Here is an 18,519-nt window from a genome sequence, read left to right as displayed (position 1 = left end):
AGAAACTGAGGCCTAAGGAAGGGAGGTGAACTGCTCACCCGCACACAAAAGAATTAGTGGCAAAACTAGTATTAGAATCAGAAACTCTGACAGGGTAGAGGAGGAAGGGGAATGAAGAAGGGGGAAGGTGGGGTTACCACCGAGACAAGCTTTTTGGTGGGAGAAATTTCTTAAGAGGAGCTTAGCACAGGACTGAGAAGTGAGAACCCAGATTTAGGTAAGAAGCGGAAGAAGCTGCTAGGAATTCCTGGCCCCCTCCATCACAGCGAATGGGGTCATCTGGGTCCCCCACATCTAGCTATTTAGGGGGACAAGACAGGGGCATCCTGGCCTAGCTGTCGCCTCACTTTCTTCTCGCGGGTTTTTCTCTCTTCTCTCCGCCTTTCGAACTCCTCAAAGGAGATCTTCCCTTCCAGGTAGTCGATGAGCTCCGGGCTGAAACCCGACATGTCTGCTTCGAGGTGCGGATACGCAGCAACAGAAACCTGGACAGAGAACCGGAAAAAGCAAGACTTCCTAGATTTTACCCAGCTCCCGGGCGCCGAGAAAAGCGACCCGGCGTCCTCCTGGGAAACGGGTCCGGTCGGTGCCGCAGCCGCTGCGCTCAGGTTCCGCTGGCGCATATGGTCCGGCCTCCTTCCAAACAGAGAGAGCGGGACCTGTCCTGGCTCAAGGCTTGCTGTTAAAGAGGATTAGGGAGTTAAAAAAAAAAAAAAAAAAAAAAAAAAGAGCTTTAAACAAATTTCCCTTAATCTACATCGTTTCTCGCAATTCTTTATTAGTGTTCTCCTAATCCACTTCCTTTTCTGAATGTTTGTTCTTTAAATTAATTTGATCTTTGCTGGGGTGCATTATTTTCTTGATTTAACCAACTGCACTGCCACGTGCATGTTTCTTTTACCATTTTTCTCCTGCCACAGAAAGCGAAAGTCCTCTCCCAATTTGTGCTCTAAATCTCATCACCTCCACCATTAGTGGAGTTTTCCCATCTTCACAAATCCTCAAACTCTCCCTTTCCTCAGGGCTCCTTCTCAGTCTGTAAATAAGTTTATTGGGACTTCATGTTGCACCTATCACTCCCACCCAAGTTTTCTTTTCTTAACAGTCAAACTTTTAGAAAGAATCAAATGCTTGATGTGGTTACTATACACCCTTGCCCACTTAGTATAGGTCATGAACTGGTTTTTACATACTACATACATAGCTCAAAATAATCCTTAAAATCCAATGTTGGTTTTATTTTTATTTTTTTGAGAGAGTGAACTCGTGCTTGTGTGGGGGTGGGAGTGGGAGGGTGACAGAGAGAAAGGAAGAGAGAATTCCAAGCAAGCTCCCCCTGCTGCCTGGGGCTGGATCCTACAAACTGTGAGATCACTACCTGAGCTGAGATCAAGAGCCACCCAAGCACCTGAGAATGTTGCTATTATTAGTGCCAAAGTCCTATAGCTAATAAGTAGCAGAACCAGGATGTGAACCCTGGTCTATTTGACCCCGAATTCCATGTGTGAAATTAATATGATATATGGCATCCCCTCAAAGGAACTATTCTTCACTTCCTGCACACTCCTGTGGTTTATATTTTACCTTGTATTATAAATATTTCTCTGCTGTCCTATTCTAGAGATACTATCTTTCAACATCTTGAAAACAGTAGTACCTGATGCATCTTCATGAATTCTAGTAATCTGTGCTTAAAACACATTTATGAATTAAACTAGGTGGAATTGAAAGTGCCTTAGAAATGGGCAAGAGAATGCAGCTTGATATAAAGCTAAGGTTAGAGGCAAGTTACATGGTGACTATCATTTAGCCATTGGTACCTCTTTGTTACAATCCAGATGAGGATAAGTACAGGAGAATGTCAGAATGAGAACCGTGACCCCAAAACTTCCAGATAAGAGTGGGGGGAGGAATCTCACAGCTAGAAATTACCCTTTTCTCGTGATGAAGGATCTTCGGGACTCTACCTGGGTATAAAATATGGGGGCTAGTAGGGTAGGTTGGATTAAGGAACTCAACAAAAATCACTTGTAAATCACAAAAATTCTTTGAATTTCTCCGGGCAGTCAGGGAACTGCATCTAAGGAGAATTCTAAAGTCTGGTCCTAAGTCTCTTAGGGGGAAAATCAAAGGCAGGAAAGATGGTACCTCATAAGGAGAACTCTCCCCTAAGACCCAGATGGCTTAGACTAGGTTGTTTCATTATTAACTGCCTGGAATATGGAATAACAATAGTGCAGATATCCATTGATGTTGCAGAGAATAGGGAAGAGGCAGCAAGAGACAGAAGGATAGTTTTTATGCCGTTATTAAAGAGACAACAGACTCAAAATCACTTGTGCTACACCCACATAAGGAACCAAGACTTACTACATACTTTAGGTACAGTTTCAACCTCTCTCAGGAGTGGAATCTTAGTCAATCTGGAATTATGTGGTTAGCTCTAGTGAGGTAATAGACATTACTGCATGATAGACCTCTGCTGTCCCCTAAAGGGAAGTTACCTTGCCACAAACAAGCCACTCTCTGCTAGTATCTTCCTTGTCCCACCTTCTTCTAGCTACCGTGTCTCATTTTGTACAGCTCTTTGGAGCTCCTTTCTATTTGTTAGATGATATGCAATTCATGCTTCATTAAATAAAGCCAGTAAGATCTTTAAAATCTACTTTAAAATTTGAATTTGGTTTTTAACACTGATATGGAACACCTTGTTGACACGAAAGTCCTTTTACAGGTCAGACTGTAGCAATATATCTTAAAATTGTTATCTTTCTGGGTTTTTTTTTTTTTTGAAAAACACTTCCTTGAAAGTAATTTGTACCCTGGTGAGTCAAAGGTCTCTGCATTACCTTGAGATGAAGTGAAATTGTTGTAGTCACAATGAAAATAGCAAGAAGAAACTTTTCAGACTTTCTAGTTGATTTTTGAGAATCAAAATGGAATGTTTGAAGGAAGCAGAACATTGAATGTGTGCCGTGACAATAGAATTAAGAGTACACAGGGAGGAAATGACTCCATCCTCTCTCCTTTTCAAGGGGAGAGAACACAATGAGGTGTGACCCTTTTGGGGAGACAATTTTTCCATAGTTCCCTCACTTTTCTGCAAAAGATTGTGACAACCTTCCATCTGGGCTATATTTCCAAAGATGTCTGTAGAACAAACAACCTTGAAAGACAGACATATTGTCTTTCTCTGGGGCAGAGGACAGATTTGTTTTCTGACCAGTACAATCGATATTAATGCTTCCCTCTGGGGCGAAGATTGGGCATGTTTGTTAGGAGCCCCGTGTAAAAGTGGGGATATCCTGTTTGGGGTTCTTCATCACAAACCCTTTTGTGCACAGCATATACTTGGATTCACCTCCATGTGGCTCCCGTGATACTTGGGGGATAAGGAGAATCAGTGTGGATGTAAAACTCATGATGCCTGCAGCACCGTGAGTAATAAAGTCTGCTGCCTCCGACCCAGGAGTCTCACATGTCAGAATCTATGAAACTGGAGGGTACTGTGTGGCTTACAAATTACACTTGTAAGTGTGACTTAGAAGCCACACTCTTAACAGTTCTTGACTACGCTAGTTCTGGGGTAGGGACAACAGGGTCATGGTCTGGGAATGTGATACTCATCAAAGAGGAGCAGAGTCAGTGTTGAAAGGCTGTCAGAAAACTATGTAGAGAATTACCATGGGCCCCCGGAGAATCTCGATCACTTGTAAAACATTGATTTTTGTTGGAAGAAACACCACACTTCTGTTGTTTTCCTCACTATGGTTCTCAGGCCAAAAAAAAAAAAAAAAATCTAAAAAAAAGCCCACTTCCCAAGTGGGCTTTTAGAAATGCGTGTCGGGAAGTTTTCGTTGTCAAAATAATAGGGTAGGGGTGGGGAAATGACTGACATACAATGTCTGAGCACCAGATGTGCTAAATGGCCATACAAATGGAGACTTTCCTTTCCCCAATGGCCAACAGCATCACCACCAAGAAACTCTTGTCAGTATGGAGTATAGGCCTTCCATCAACAACTCTCTGCCGATGTGAGGAGTTTTCCAGCAGAAGGATGCATGCTCCTGCCCTGAGACTTTGCAGGTTCATAGTTAAAAGTCCGTGTGGATGCTCTTCCTTTTCAAAGGCCATGAAATGAATAAGCATTCACTTTGTGGCAGTCCTGACACCCAGAGGAGGACTGGAAAAAGGAAGGGAGAACCAGCCACTGCCAGTTGAGTAGAACCTGACAGTGATACAACACTCCTTATAACTTGACCCTTTATTTGAATACCTTATTTTGGGGGCACCTGAGTGGCTCAGTCAGTTAAGCGTCTGACTTCGGCTCAGGTCATGATCTCACAGCTTGAAGGCTCGTGAATTCAAGCCCCGCATCAGACCCTGTGCTGACAGCTCAGACCCCGGAGCCTGCTTCCAATTCCGTGTCTCCCTCTCTCTCTCTGCCCCTCCCCTGCTCACACTGTCTCTCTCTCTCTCTCTCTCTCTCAAAAATAAACATTCAAAAAAATTTTTGAATACCTTATATTTTTATGAGGAATAGTTCATCATCAATAATTACTTATATCTTTAATTTTTATTTATTTTTTAGTGAGTGAATGTGAACAGGGCGGAAGTGGGAGAGGTGTAGGGAGAGAGAGAACCTTAAGCAGGCTGCACACCTAGAGCAGAGCCCAACACAGAGCTTGATCTCACCACCCTGAGATCATGACCTGAGCCTAAATCAAGAGTTGGATGCTTAGCTGACTGAGCCACCCAGGTGTCCCTACTTCTATCTTTTAAATGGCAAAAAAAACCCCAGGGGCATCTGGGTGGCTCAGTCAGTTAAGCACCCAGATTTTGATTTTTTCAGCTCAGGTCACGACCTCATGGTTCGTGAGATCAGGCCCCGCATTGGGTTCTGCTCTGACAGGACAGAATTTGCTTGGGATTCTCTCTCTCACTCTTTCTCTTTGCCCCTCTCTTGCTCACATTCTCTCTCTCTCTCAAAATAAAAAAATAAACTTTAAAAAAACATTCAAGTGGTAAAAAAACCCCCACATAATCTTGATATTAACTAGAAGCAGCTTCTGTTACCATATGAATATAGCAGGATAGCACACCTTCAGTTCAACACATATTAAACACTTGCTACATGTAGAGCATTGTGCGAGGTGCTGGAGAAATAAAAATGGCTTAGATATGATCTCTGCTCTCAAAAACCTCAGGACCCTCCAGAGAAAAGACATACACACACACACACACACACACACACACACACACACAACTAGTTAAAACAGAACAAATTAAACCAGATGCAGAAATCTATTTTTGCATAAATATTTTATTATTGATATTCAGTATCAATCATCCACAAAAAAGCCACAGAAGTCTATCATGGAATGTAGAGACTAATGTTACGAGGACGCCGATGTTTGTCTTCTAGTATAATGTGTTTGCCTTCTAGTATAATGTTTGCTTTTCAGGAATCACAGAGAAAATGATGCGGCTCTCCATAACGATACAGGAAAAGCAGCTATTCCAAATGAAAATATGAGAGTCAGAATATTTCATCCTGAGATGGTGGAGAGATGAGACGATCGGTTGGTTGTAAGAGAAGGGAGTTCCACCTGTTTCTACTCACCCTTCTTAAGGAGCTGTGTGCAGAAGAACCAGAGCTGAGTGCAGCAGGGATATTTGGTGTAACACAACGTCCACCTCTGAATACAATGCCAGGGAACATCTCCTAGAGGCCCTAGCAACTCCCACAATTCCCAGTGCCTTTACTTTCCATTTCAGCTTAACTGTGGATATTTATCACTTCCTCTCCCTTGCCGTGAAACTGACACTGTGAGGTCTTTCAGGGGCATATGCTGAATGTGGGAATGCAGCTTCTTTTCAGGAAAAAGACCAATTTTATCCCAAATCTTTCTTACATATAATGAACTATACTAAAAATGAGCAGACTCCCTTTCAAATAAAAATGTTTATTGATGGGGTCCCCAGGTGGCTCAGTTGGTTAAGCATCCGACTTCTGCTCAGGTCATAGTCTTGTGGTCCATGAGGTCCATGAGTTCGAGCCCCGCATCCAGCTCAGAGCCTGGAGCCTACTTTGGATTCTGTGTCTCCCTCTCTTTGCTCCCCTCCCCTACTCATGCTCTGTATCTCTCTCTTTCAAAAATAAATAATCATTAAAAGTTTTTAAAGTGTTTATTGATAAAACGTAATAAACATACAAGCTTGTCTTTGAAAGATCATCTCTTTGGACTCTACAGTGTTTCTGTAACTTTTACAAATATGTCTGGGGCTCTACATTGGTGTTTATGGTTTATAGACTGGAAAAAAGACTCCAAAAATATGCACATAAGTCACATATGTCCCAAAGCTCAACCTACTTATATGTAAATCTGGACATGTAGAATAAAACCATTATAAATTGACAAAAGTGGAGAGGAAAAAGGTTTAGCCATGACCATGATTGAATTTTTCTAATGAGAAGTTTCATTTGTATTTTTAAAATAGCCAGACATCTGAAAGAACAAGAAAATGATATCATGAAATAGAAAGTGAAGACCCTTCAAGCAACACAATGACCCAAAGAGCAACATATTTCAACAAAGACTCTTTTTCTTTCTAATCAGAGATATTAGGAAAGGAGTGCATGTAATTATGAAATATTCTCCAAATAGAAGCTAAGCTTCTCTCACAAAGTTGAACAATTCCTATCACATTACAATACTACCAACTTGGTGTTTTCTCCATTTCCTGCCCTGAACCATTCCATGCTTACCTGACACTATTTATTTAATATTTTCTCTGATAGTATCTGTGAGTTAGAGATCAGCATCTGCAATTTATAAATGAAGAAACTAAGGCCCACAGCCAACTTGCATGCAATTCTTCTCATACTAAAGCAGCTATTAATGTGATATTAATAACTATTCTCTATTTTAGTGTTTAATAGCCTAGGGCCCAAGTGTGAATATTAGTCAAGGGAACCCTCCCGTAACATCTTTCTGTTCATTCTATTTTATTTTCTCATTTCATCGTAGGAGATTTCAAGCGCGTATGCCACATAGTAAACTGCATCTTCCATTTAGAATAACAATCATTATTTTTAAAAAGTCATCACATTTAAAGGAACGAATAATCAAATGCTTTCCCATGAACAATAAAGTGCAGCAATAGTATGCATGCTTCCTCACAATTTCATCCCTAGCTACTGGAAGAATGGGAGTAGATTTTAATCATGATTCAGTTCCCTTTATTATTCAGCCAAACAAAAAGCTAACAGACTAGAAATCACATTGTATTTTTTTGGAATGCACCATACTTGTTTTTTTTTTCCCAATGGTAAATATTTACTTGATAGGAATGCTAAAGTAATAAGAATAGGGGCTCATGGGGGTTCCTTTGGTTAAGTGATCAACTCTTGATTTCAGCTCAGTTCATGATCTCACAGTCATGAAATTGAGCCCTAAGTCAGGCTCCACACTGAATGTGAGCCTGCTTGAGATTCTCGGTCTCCTTCTCCCTTTTCCCCTTCCCTGCTTGCTAGTGCACATGCACTCTCTCTCTCTTTCTCACTCTCTCTCTCAAAGAAAAAAAAAGGAACAATAAAACACAAATTTTAAGCACAAATAAATTTCCAGTTTTTTTTCCCATGAAGAAAATGCCATCTTTACAATATTTTACCTTTTTTTCCTCCAGATGAGGAAGTTCAAGCTCAAATATAGGTTTATTACTTTTTTCCAAGAAGACAATTTTAAAAAATTTTCTTTCTATTAAATCCAACTGCACAATTTGACATGCTGTTTTTAAGTTTATTTACTTATTTTGAGAGAAGAGGGGACGGGTGAGTGAGAGAGGGAGAGAGAGAAAATCCAAGCAGACAGCTCAAAGCTTGACTCCAGGCTCCATCTCATGAACTGTGAGATCAAGAAATGAGCTGAAATCAAGAGTTAGATTGACTCTAACTCTAGTCAGTTAGACTGACTGAGCCACTCAGGTGCCCCACCGTATTTCTTTTTATATGATTTCTACATAACTAGCTATATGACCTGGTATTCAAAAAAGATAGGTAAAAGTTTGTGGTCTTCCACTCTATTTACTAATCCTATTAAGAGTGATAAGTGGCTCCGTCAGTTAAGCTTCTGACTTCGGCTGGGGTCATGATATTGCAGTTCGTGAGTTCACGCCCCGCGCTGAGCTCTGTGCTGACAGCTCAGAGCCTGCAGCTGCTTCAGATTCTGTGTCTCCTTCTCTCTCTGTCCCTCCCCTACTCATACTTTTTCTCTCTCTCTCAGAAATAAATGATAATAAAACATTTTTAAAAAAGAGTGGTAATTCTAGGGGCACCTAGGTTGTTCAGTTGGTAGAGCAGGTGACTCTTAATCTTGGTGAGTTCAAGCCCCAAGTTGGACATACAGATTACTTTAAATAAATTTTAAAAAAGGAGTGATCATTCTATTTTAATATATCTCCTTCCAGAAAACTATGCTTATAAAATTACAAACTGTCATTTCTTTTTAAAACCAGACAATGAAATACATGAATCAAATCCAAATACTAACAGTGATGAGTATCATCAAAATGGAACGCATATTTCAATGAGGAAATCAAATTATTTTTCAAATAAATACTTTCAAAATCTCTTTATGACTGAGTTGTTACAATTGGACAGATCCTGAGAATAAAGGGATAACTTACCTGTGTTCAGAGGAAACATTCAGCCTTTGAGGTTATTGGGAAAGGAGTTTTTCTGTTCTTCATAATCTGCAAATGCAGAAGCAAGAAGTTCTGATTGGAAAGAAAGAGGTCTAGGATCCTCATTCATGGAGAAAGTGTTCGGAAAGCTCCCAACATCAAGACCTCTTCCCTTAAGATATGCCTGAAGGGTTCTGAAAAACTGAAGCGAGAAAGAAAGTGTTCAATGTGATATGTAAATTAAATATAAAAAATACTCAGAGACAGATACTTTCCCCCTCTTTTTTCCTCCATGAATTGACTTTAGGGCTAATCTATGAGGCAGAAGTTAGAAAATCCAGAAATACAAATACAAACTTTGGCTACTTCTTTTCCTTCCCCTCCACTGTCCTTTACCCTGCCTTCTTTGTGACATTTCAACCCTAAACAAGATAATTCAACATTCCTGGTGGAGATTGAGAGAAGAGCATCAATTATTTAATAGCATCACGGTCAGTGGGCTCATTGTAAACAACCTCTGAACCACTTAGGCCGGAGATTAAACTGAACTTCACAGTGGTCAAGTTCTGCACGTCCTCTCTGAAGGTGAGATCCTAGCCATTGTCTGCTGCCCTGATTCTTTCAGGCATGGGTTTTTCAGCTTTCCTTTACAAAATGGATACACAGAAACTTGCAAAGGGCTGCTTGGTTGTTTTAACACGATATTGTTATATTTCACATCATTTTCTGTAGGGAAACTGTATTTTGAAACAGTAATGTCAGCATGTTTATTGTACTTGGCATATATTTAAAAGAGAATTTTTACTGATGTTTTGAATTCTATTTCCTAGATAAATTTATGTTGGAAATAATGCTTGAGGAGCAACTGGCTGACTCAATTGGTGGAGCACACAACTCTGGGTTTCAGGGATGTGGGATTCAGCCTCACATTGGGTGTAGCGATTACTTAAAAGTAAATCTTAAAAAAAAAAGGAAGAGAAAAGAATGTTTGGTAAATTGATAAGCTCAGTTTTTATAACTGAGCTTCACATGGGTTGGTCATATGAGAATTGGTTTTATTATCAGTTCAATCTGAGCTATGCAAAAATCAATTCCCCACCATGCTCTTGATTTTGTATATGTATGAGAAATCCAGGCTATAAAGTCAACGTGTACGTAAGATCATTTACAACTGTTATGTGTTGTGTGTACATAAAATCATTTCTAAATATAAATTTGTTTCTCCTTACAGAACAGATATAAATTGGCCAGAAGAACAATAGGATACCAGCCACGAGACTAGCGAAGCCCTTGACCACATTTCTTGGCAGGAATCTCCTTGGCACTTGGTAGCCTCCTCACCACTGTGCTCTAGCAGAGTGCAGTGTGCATAACCCCAGAGATGTGCCAATTTCACCCTGCAGCCCAGCAAGCCCCAGTGTATGCTCTTACCAGCTCTCGGTTTCGGGGGTTGTTGAGCGACTTCCATTTCTCTTCGTTTCTCGCTGTGGCTCCATGGACAGGCCCAAGTAGCACTAGGGCAACACACAGCAGCAGGAGTGCTGTGGGCATGGTGGAATGAAGCTCAGGGGAAGGGAGGATCAGGGAGATGTCAATGGTCTGAGAGAGAAGAGAGAAAGAAAGAAGCAGCAGGAGTTAGAAGGGGAGGAAGAAGATGAAGGAAGGGGGAGGAGAAGAGAAGGGAAGGCAAAAGTAAAAAGAGAAGAGGAAACATTTTTAAAGAGAGACAAGGAGAAAGAAATAGTATATTGGTTCACCTGAATTTTGCAGCCCCTTTTTCCTCACGTTCGTTTGCAAGTGAAGCCCCCCAAGTCCAGGTGATTAGCTTAAAGGAGTCTGATGATGAGAATATTATACAGTGATGAGCAAAGCAATTATGAATAAAACCCAGAAGGTCTGAGTATGACTTTTCATCTTTGAAAACAATGCACTTTGTTGTCTCCAAAGAAAGTGCGATCCTTAAAACAAAAAACAAAAAAAAACAGTATGTGTATGTGTTAAGACAGCAGTCTTCAATAAACAAAGGACGTGGAAGAGGAGGCAAAAAAAGAAAAGACATACCAAAAAATGAGAAATGCACCTTATACACACATCTGCGACACACACCACATCAGCCTAAGTATGGATTGTCTCTCACTCCAAGATGTGATATGGAAATGAAATAACACAGAAAGGGCTAGGAAAGCTTACCAGGAGTTTGGCTCTAGCTGGTCCTGGTTGGCTACCTTGCTCACAATCTGCAAGACCATTTATGGCTACTTATAACCAATGGGCCGGCTGCAGGTGGGAGTCAATGACGTGAGCAGGGGAAGTTGAAAAATAATGATTCCATTTTCATCCAAGGCACCAAACACCCTTGAGAATCACATCTTCAAGCTCCTTCAGGGGTGACAGTGAACTTATTTGTCTTATAAATATAGCAGCCTCTCCTCTAACTACTGACCATTTTATGTGGATTTTATAAAACATGCAAAGTACTTGTACATAGCAAAGTGGCTTTTTACTTTTTCACTTTTAAGAGAAAGGTATACACAGCAGCTGGCAATATGATGATGATTACCCATCTAATAGAATGCTCTTTTGGAGATATCAGCTTTTCAAATTAAGATCATTTTTTGAACAGGAAATCCTATTGCAAGAGATAAAACTGTTTTTTGTGACCTACGCCTTATGTTTCTTCTTGGAATCTTAAAAAAAGCTTTACAAGTTTTAAATAGCAGCATGGCTTATCATAAAAAAAAAAACCTTCAAAATACAGTAAAAAGATATCATGTATTTCTTGGAAAAATATTGCTATACCTATCGTATCTCCTTGCTGCATTAATGCTGTCCTTAGAAAACAGTAGGATTGAGAAACTGGACTTGAGTTGTGAAGTTGCTTTGGTTGCAATAATTCACAATAGAGGACAAGGTCATTGTGAGAAGGCTAGAAGCATGGACTAAAATTTAGAATACCTGGCTAGAGTGTGTCTTGCCATACTGACCTTGGGCAAGTCACTAATGACCTTCATTTATTCATTCTTTTATTCATTAATTCAGATAGCTTTTATTGAGTGCCTACTATGTGCCAGGCATTCCAATAGTCTTTTTTTAATGTAATGACTTTGTTTATTTTAAAAAGTTTTGGGGCACCTGGGTGGCTCAGTCGGTTAAGCATCCAACTTTAGCTCGGGTCTATGCTGACAGCTCAGAGCCTGGAGCCTGCTTTGGATTCTGTGTCTCCTTCTCCCTCTGCCCCTCCCCCCTCTCAAAAATGAATAAATGTTAGAAAAATTAAAAATTTTTTAAATTAAGGTATAGTTGACATACAACATTATATTGGTTGCAGGTGTATCACACAGTGATTTGACAAGTACATACATTATGAAATGCTCACCACGATGAGCGTGGTCACCATCTGTTCCAGTAGGCTTTGAGGATAAAATGGTAAGAATAATGAATATAGGCTCTGCCTTTACTAAACTAATACGTTAGTGGGCAAGACAGAGAATAATCAAATTTTTAAACAACAAAATGTTTAAACTCAAATGATGATAATATCTATGAAGAGAAACTGAGTGCCGTGAGAGTGTAGAAGAGGGGGATGTGATTCAGTCTCAGGGGTCAGGGAAGGCTTCAGTGAAGAAGGGACCTTACATCTAGTAGGTGAGTAGAAGTTATCTAGGCAACCTGGGGAGGACAGAGGCAGAAGAGTTTCAAATAAGACCCTGGCTGAAAGCAACATGGCACACTGGAGCAACTGAAGATGAATTAGTATGCCAGGGAGAGAGGAGGACTGTGTTGCGAGATGGGGCTGGATCATGATCTTTCTGCCACAAGCAATGCTGATTGAAGGGTTTTAAGTATCTAAACAGCTTGCTCAGATTTTCAGTTTTAAAAGATTTTCCTGATTGTAGTGAGGAGGACAGATAGAGCTAGACAAGAAGGATGTGAGAGACCAGTTGGGTGCCTACTGCTGTAATCCAGGCAGGAAGATGTTAAATTGGATTAGGATAGTATCACAGATACAGAGATGTGGCTGGATCTGAGAGATGTTTTTAGAAGGTACTGGCAATGTACTGAATACTATGGAAGGCAGAGCTCAGGGGAAGAGAATTTCCAGAACAATCAGGGTTGTGTAGCTGAATGGATGCCAGGGCCATTCACTGAGATATCAAACACTGTCATAGAGGGACAAAGATTATGAGTTCTGTTCGGGGCAATAATATTGTGTTTGAAGAGACTTTAAGATCTCCAAGGGGTGGAGTGGCACCTGGGTGGCTCAGTCAGCTAAGTGTCCGGTTCTTTTTATCTATTTAATTATTTTGAGAGTATGCATGCACCTGTGCACACACACACAAGTGTGAGCTCGGGAGGGGAAAGGAGGAAGGAAAGAGAGAATCTCAGGCAAGCTCCACACCCAGCTTGGAGTCGATAGAGGTGCTCGAGCTCATGACCATGACATCATGACCCAAACTGAAATCAAAAGTCATAGTCTTGATTAACTGATTTAGCCATCCAGGCACAGCAAGCATCCCAGTCCTGATCTCAGCTCAGGTCTTTTTTTTTTTTTTTAATTAAAAAAAATTTTTTTAATGTTTTTTATTTATTTCTGAGACAGAGAGAGACAGCGTGAGCAGGGAAGTGTCAGACAGAGAGGGAGATAAAGAATCTGAAACAGTCTCCAGGCTCTGAGTTAGCTGTCAGCACAGAGCCCAATGTGGGGCTCGAACCCACCAAACGTGAGATCATGACCTGAGCTGAAGTTGGACGCTTAATCTATGGAGTTACCCAGGTGCCCCTCAGCTCAGGTCTTACTCTCAGGTCACATTGGGCTCTGAGCTGGGCATGAAGCCTACTTAAAAAAAAAAATCTCCAAGGGGTGGAGGGTGGAAAATACACTGTTGGATACATAGGTCTGCAGCTCAGAGGGGAGGTCTGGGTAAAAAATGTAAATGTGGGAATTGTTACCATGTAGGTTGGATGAGATTACCACAGTAAAATTTAGAAAATTAGCGCCTGGGGAGCTCAGTTAGTGATAAACCAGTTTCGGCTCAGGTCATGATCTCCTGGTCACGTGGGTTCAAGTCCCACATTGGGCTCTGTGCTGACAGCTCAGAGCTTGGAGGCTGCTTCAGATTCTGTGTCTCCCTCTCTCTCTGCCCCTCACCCACTTGCTCTCTGTCTATCCCTCTCTCAAAAATAAATAAACATAAAATAATTTAAAAATTAGAAAATGAGAAGAAAAGGTGACCTAGGACTTGAGCTTTGAGAAATTTTTACACCTAACAGTCCTATGCAGGAATCTACACAAAGAAGACCCTGGAGATAGAGGGGAAACCAGGATGGTATTGAAACAAGAGAGGAAAATTTTTTTAAGAAAGGACACATTGGGCAAAATGAAGACTGAGAAGGGTCCAGGGAACATTAGTGCTGTTTTGGTAGATGCAGGCAAAAGATTAGGAGCGAGCGTATGAAGAGGAGAGATGATGGTACCTCAAGCGCTTGAGAAGTTTAGTTGTGAGAGAGAAGGAAGAAAAAGGCAGTAACTGGAGAGGGAAGGGGAATGCAGTGAAAGGAAAACGTCAAGTTTTGAGGGTGAGAGACTTGAATTTGTTTAAACACCAGTGGCTAAGTGAGAAAATGAATATCCTGGAATTCCATTGCATCGTCCCTCCTTAAAATTCCAGGACTTTGAACTTAAAGCACCTAATGATACTGAAGTATTAAATTGTTAATGAGATTATAGTAAAGTCACTACATTGTAAACTCCTTAAGACAGTGCTCACTCTTATATTCCCAATGCTGAGCACATTGGCCCAATACTTAGATGATACACTTTTTAAATTTAGAAAGATTGAATAAGTTGGACTTTCATACTCATTTATCTGTAAATATTTTTAAAAATTTTTTTTAATGTTTTATTTATTTCTAGGAGAGAGAGAGAGACAGCGTGAGCAGGGGAGGGTCAGAGAGAGAGGGAGTCACAGACTGAAACAGGCTCCAGGCTCTGAGCTGGCAGTGAGCACAGAGCCCGAAGCGGGGCTCGAACCCATGAACCGCGAGATCATGACCTAAGCGATGACCTAAGCGAAAGTCGGACGCTTAACCGACTAAGCCACCCAGGCTCCCCATATCTGTAAATATTTTTAAACTTTATCCCCATCTGTATAAAAACACAGCTAATTTCTCCCCTTAAGAGCTCCTATTTAAGAAATATTTATAGGCTTACCTCAGAGATATTATGGTTAGATATTATATTATGTTCCAAACCATGACAATAAAGTGAATACCACCAGAAAGTGAGTCAAGTGAATTCATTGATTTCTCAGTGCATATAAAAATTATGTTTACACTATGCTATAGTATATTAAGTGTGCAAGATCATTATGTCTAAAAAACCAATGTACATACCTTAATTTAAAAATGCTTTACTGCTAAAAAACAACAAAAACAACAACTAACCATCATCTGAGCTTTCAGTGAGTCATAATGTTTTTGCTGTTGGAAGGTCTTTCCCTGACAACAATGGCTGCTGATCAATCTGGGTGGTGGTTGCTGAAGGCTGGGTGGCTGTGGCAGTTTCTTAAAATAGAACAAAAATGAACTTTATCACATCAATGATGTGAACAAACATGAACAATTTCTCTATAGCATGTGACACTACTTGATAGCATTTTACCCACTTCTCAAGTTTTATCATGAGATTGCAGCAGCTCAGTCACATCTTCAGGCTCCACTTCTAATTCTAGTTCTCTTGCTATTTCCACCACATCGGCAGTAACTTCCTCCAGTCTTAAACTCCTCAAGGTCAACCATGAGGGATGGAATCAACTTCTTCCAAATTCCTGTGAATGTTGATATTTTGATCCCTTCCCATAAATCACAGAAATTCTTAATGGTATTTAGAATGGTGGATCTTTCCAGAAGGTTTTCAATTTAGTTTGCTCAGATCCATCAGAGAAATTGCTACCTATGGCAGCTATAGCCTTATGAAAGGTATTTCCTTGGCCTGTGGGCTTCAGAATGGATGTGTGTTAGCAGGCATGAAAACAACATTAATCTCATTGTACATCTCTACCAGAGCTTTGGGAGACCAGGTGCATTGTCAATGGGCAGTAATATTTTGAAAGGAAGCTTTTTTCCTGAGTAGTAGGTATCAACAGTGGGCTTAAAATATTCAGTGGGCCATGTTGTAAACAGATGTGCTGTCATCCAGGCTTTTTGGTTCCATTTATAGAATGCAGGAAGAGTAGATTTAGCATAATTTTCAAAGGTCCTGGGACTTTCAAAATGTTCAATGAGCATTGGCTTCAACTTAAAGTCACCAGCTGCTTTAGCCCCAAATAAGAGAGTCAACCTGTCCTTTGAAGCTTTGAAACCAGGCATTGACTTCTCTCTAGCTATGAAAGTCCTAGAAAGCATCATCTTCTAATAGGAAGCTATTTCATTTACATTTAAAAAAAATGTTAAGTGCAGCCAGCCATCAATTAATTATGTTAGCTGGATCTTCTGGATAACTTGCTGCAGCTTCTACATCAGCCCTTGCTGCTTCACCCTACAGTTTTATGCTCTGGAGATGGCTTCTTTCCTTAAACCATACGAATCAACTTCTACCAGGTTCAAACTTCTTATTCAGTTTCCTCACCTCTCTCAGCCTTCATAAAGTTGTCAAGATTAAGGACCCCACTCTGGGTTAGGCTTTGGCTTAAGGCAATGTTGTGACTGGTTTGATCTTCCATCCAGACCACTCAAACTTTCTCCATATCAGCAATAAGGCTGCTTTGCTTTCTTATCATTTGTGTGTTCACTTAGAGTAGCACTTTTAATTTCCTTCAAGAATGTTTCCTTTCCTTTATAACTTGGCTAACTGGCACAGGAAACCTAGCTTATGGCTTTAAACATGCCATCTTCACTAAGCTTAATCATTTCTAGCTTTAGATTTTAAGTGAGAGATATGTGATCCTTCCATTTGAATACTAAGGGCCATTGCAGATTGTTAATTGACCTAATTTCAATATAGTTGTGTCTCAGAGAATAGGAGGCCTGAGAAGAAGGAGAGAGATAGAAGAACATTCAATTAGTTGAACAATCAGAACACACGCATTTATTGAGTTCACTGTCTTATGTGGGTGCAGTTTGTGATGTGCCAAAACAATTAAATAGAAACATCAAAAATCACTGATCACAGATCATTGTAGCAAATATAATAATAACGTTTGAAATTTTGTGAGAATTACCAAAATGTCACTCAGAGACACAAAGTGAACAAATGTGTTGGGAGAATGGCACTGATAGACTTGCTAGATGCAGGATTGGCATAAACCTACAATTTGTAAAAAAACAAAGTATCTGTGAAGTGTAATAAAGTGAATTACAGCACGACGAACTATGCCTGTATAGTTTCTCAGTAGAGCAATGGACTAAAGGTAACATACACATGTTGTCATCTTATTCATGAAGACTGGAAGGGGAGCCTGGGTGGCTCAGTTGGTTGAGTGTCTGATTCTTGATTTCAGCTCAGGTCATGATCTCAGGCTTTGTGAGTTTGAGCCCTGCATCAGGCTCTGCACTGACAGTGCGGAATCTGCTTGGGATTCTCTCTCTTTCCCTCCTCTCTCTGCCCATCTCCTGCTTGCGCTCTCTCTCTCACAATAAATAATAACTTAAAATTTTAAATAAATAAGTTACCAAAAAAAAAAAAAAAAGATTGGAGGTTTCCTGACTGTTTAAAGAAATTATAGGGGTGCATGGGTGGCTTATTTGGTTAAGTGACTGACTTTGGCTCAGGTCATGATCCCACAGCTCTTGAGTTTGAGCTCTGCATCAGGCTCTGTGTTGATAGCTTGGAGCCTGCAGCTGGCTTCAGAATCTGTGTCTCCCTCTCTTTCTACCCTTCCCTGGCTCACACACTGTCTCTCTCTCTCTCTCAAAAATAAACATTAAAAAAAAAGAGATAATACATTTAAATAAAATTAGTGTTTTTAATTGTTTATTAATTTTAAATTTGTTTTATTTTTATAGCTATTTACAATTTATTTACTTTGAGAGAGAGCATGGGCAGGGGAGGGGCAGTGTGAGAGGGAGAGAGAGAATCCCAAGCAGACTCTGGGTTGTTGGCGCAGAGCCTGATGTGGGGCAAGATCTCATAAAGCATGTGATCATGACCTGAGCTGAAATCAAGAGTTGGATGTTTAACTGACTGAGCCACCCAGGCATCCCTAAGGCTCTGCTTTTAAGAGCAGAATGCATTATTGATTAAGCTGATGATGGCATTTTCTTTAGAATGTATCAGCACAGTACTAAGTAGATATTTTGCAAGTATTTGGTCAATGAATTCAATTGGGAGAGGAGAAAAAACCCGGGGACGTTTAAAGAAGAAAAAATACCTTTCTCTGTTTGAAACACGTTATTTCTGTTTTTTTTCTTTTTTTTCCAATGAGTTTATTTATTTTGTGAGAGAGAGAAAGAGAGAGAGAGAGAGAGAGACGGAGGCTAGGTTCCCAAACCATTAATTTCAGGTCTAAATGATCCCATTTGGACTCTTCAATAAACAGAACATTTATGAAAGTAGGCAGTTGGAATATTCTAGGCAAAAAAGGCTCTTCCACAACCAGAGGCATCTGAATGCAGGTCTTTGCTGGCATTTCTCTATTTGAAACTGAGGAGAAAATAGAGTACTCAGCACAGGGCTACACACATAAAAGAAATCCAATAAACATGTGCTGATTGAATTATAAGCTTACATAGATTATGAATTCAACATGATGTTAAAGGTGAGGAAAAGACGCTAAACAAAGGATATTGCAAGAGGCAGGAGGAGGTTTTACGATGATCTCTGTTGGACTATGCGAC

The 18,519-nt window shown here is 40.3% G+C and overlaps 2 protein-coding genes across 4 annotated transcripts in view; both read right to left on the bottom strand.

The window, feature by feature from the left end:
* GTF3C3 (general transcription factor IIIC subunit 3) overlaps positions 1-521 on the bottom strand; it is a 38,108-nt gene extending 37,587 nt beyond the window's left edge. For all 3 annotated transcript variants that reach the window (XR_005531191.1, XM_039248961.1, XM_039248962.1), the window contains exon 1: positions 348-521. Coding sequence is in view for 2 of the 3 variants with exons in the window: in XM_039248961.1 (XP_039104892.1) it covers positions 348-449 (102 nt within the window). In the remaining variant the exon portion in view is untranslated. The remainder of the gene's footprint in view (positions 1-347) is intronic.
* Positions 522-6,452: 5,931 nt separating this feature from the next.
* CUNH2orf66 (chromosome unknown C2orf66 homolog) lies at positions 6,453-10,242 on the bottom strand. Its single transcript, XM_039248949.1, has 3 exons — positions 10,117-10,242; positions 8,689-8,887; positions 6,453-6,509 (listed from the first exon to the last, which is right to left on the bottom strand). The coding sequence occupies exons 1-2, from the start codon at positions 10,234-10,236 to the stop codon at positions 8,708-8,710; spliced, it is 300 nt and encodes a 99-aa protein (XP_039104880.1). The 5' UTR covers positions 10,237-10,242; the 3' UTR covers positions 6,453-6,509; positions 8,689-8,707.
* Between the last annotated feature and the right edge of the window lie 8,277 nt (positions 10,243-18,519).

Source organism: Hyaena hyaena, unplaced genomic scaffold, assembly GCF_003009895.1.
Source record: "Hyaena hyaena isolate Hyena2069 unplaced genomic scaffold, ASM300989v1 scaffold_325, whole genome shotgun sequence".
NCBI classification, from domain to species: Eukaryota; Metazoa; Chordata; class Mammalia; order Carnivora; family Hyaenidae; genus Hyaena; species Hyaena hyaena.
This window is presented reverse-complemented; position numbering and strand designations above follow the sequence as displayed.

Bases quoted from the DNA above. Each gene is read 5' to 3' on its own strand.
- CUNH2orf66 (XM_039248949.1), bottom strand. From the start codon at position 10,236: ATGCCCACAGCACTCCTGCTGCTGTGTGTTGCCCTAGTGCTACTTGGG. The intron at 8,888-10,116 runs GTAAGAGCATAC...TTCTCGCTTCAG, and splicing joins ACCCCCGAAACCGAGAGCTG to TTTTTCAGAACCCTTCAGGC.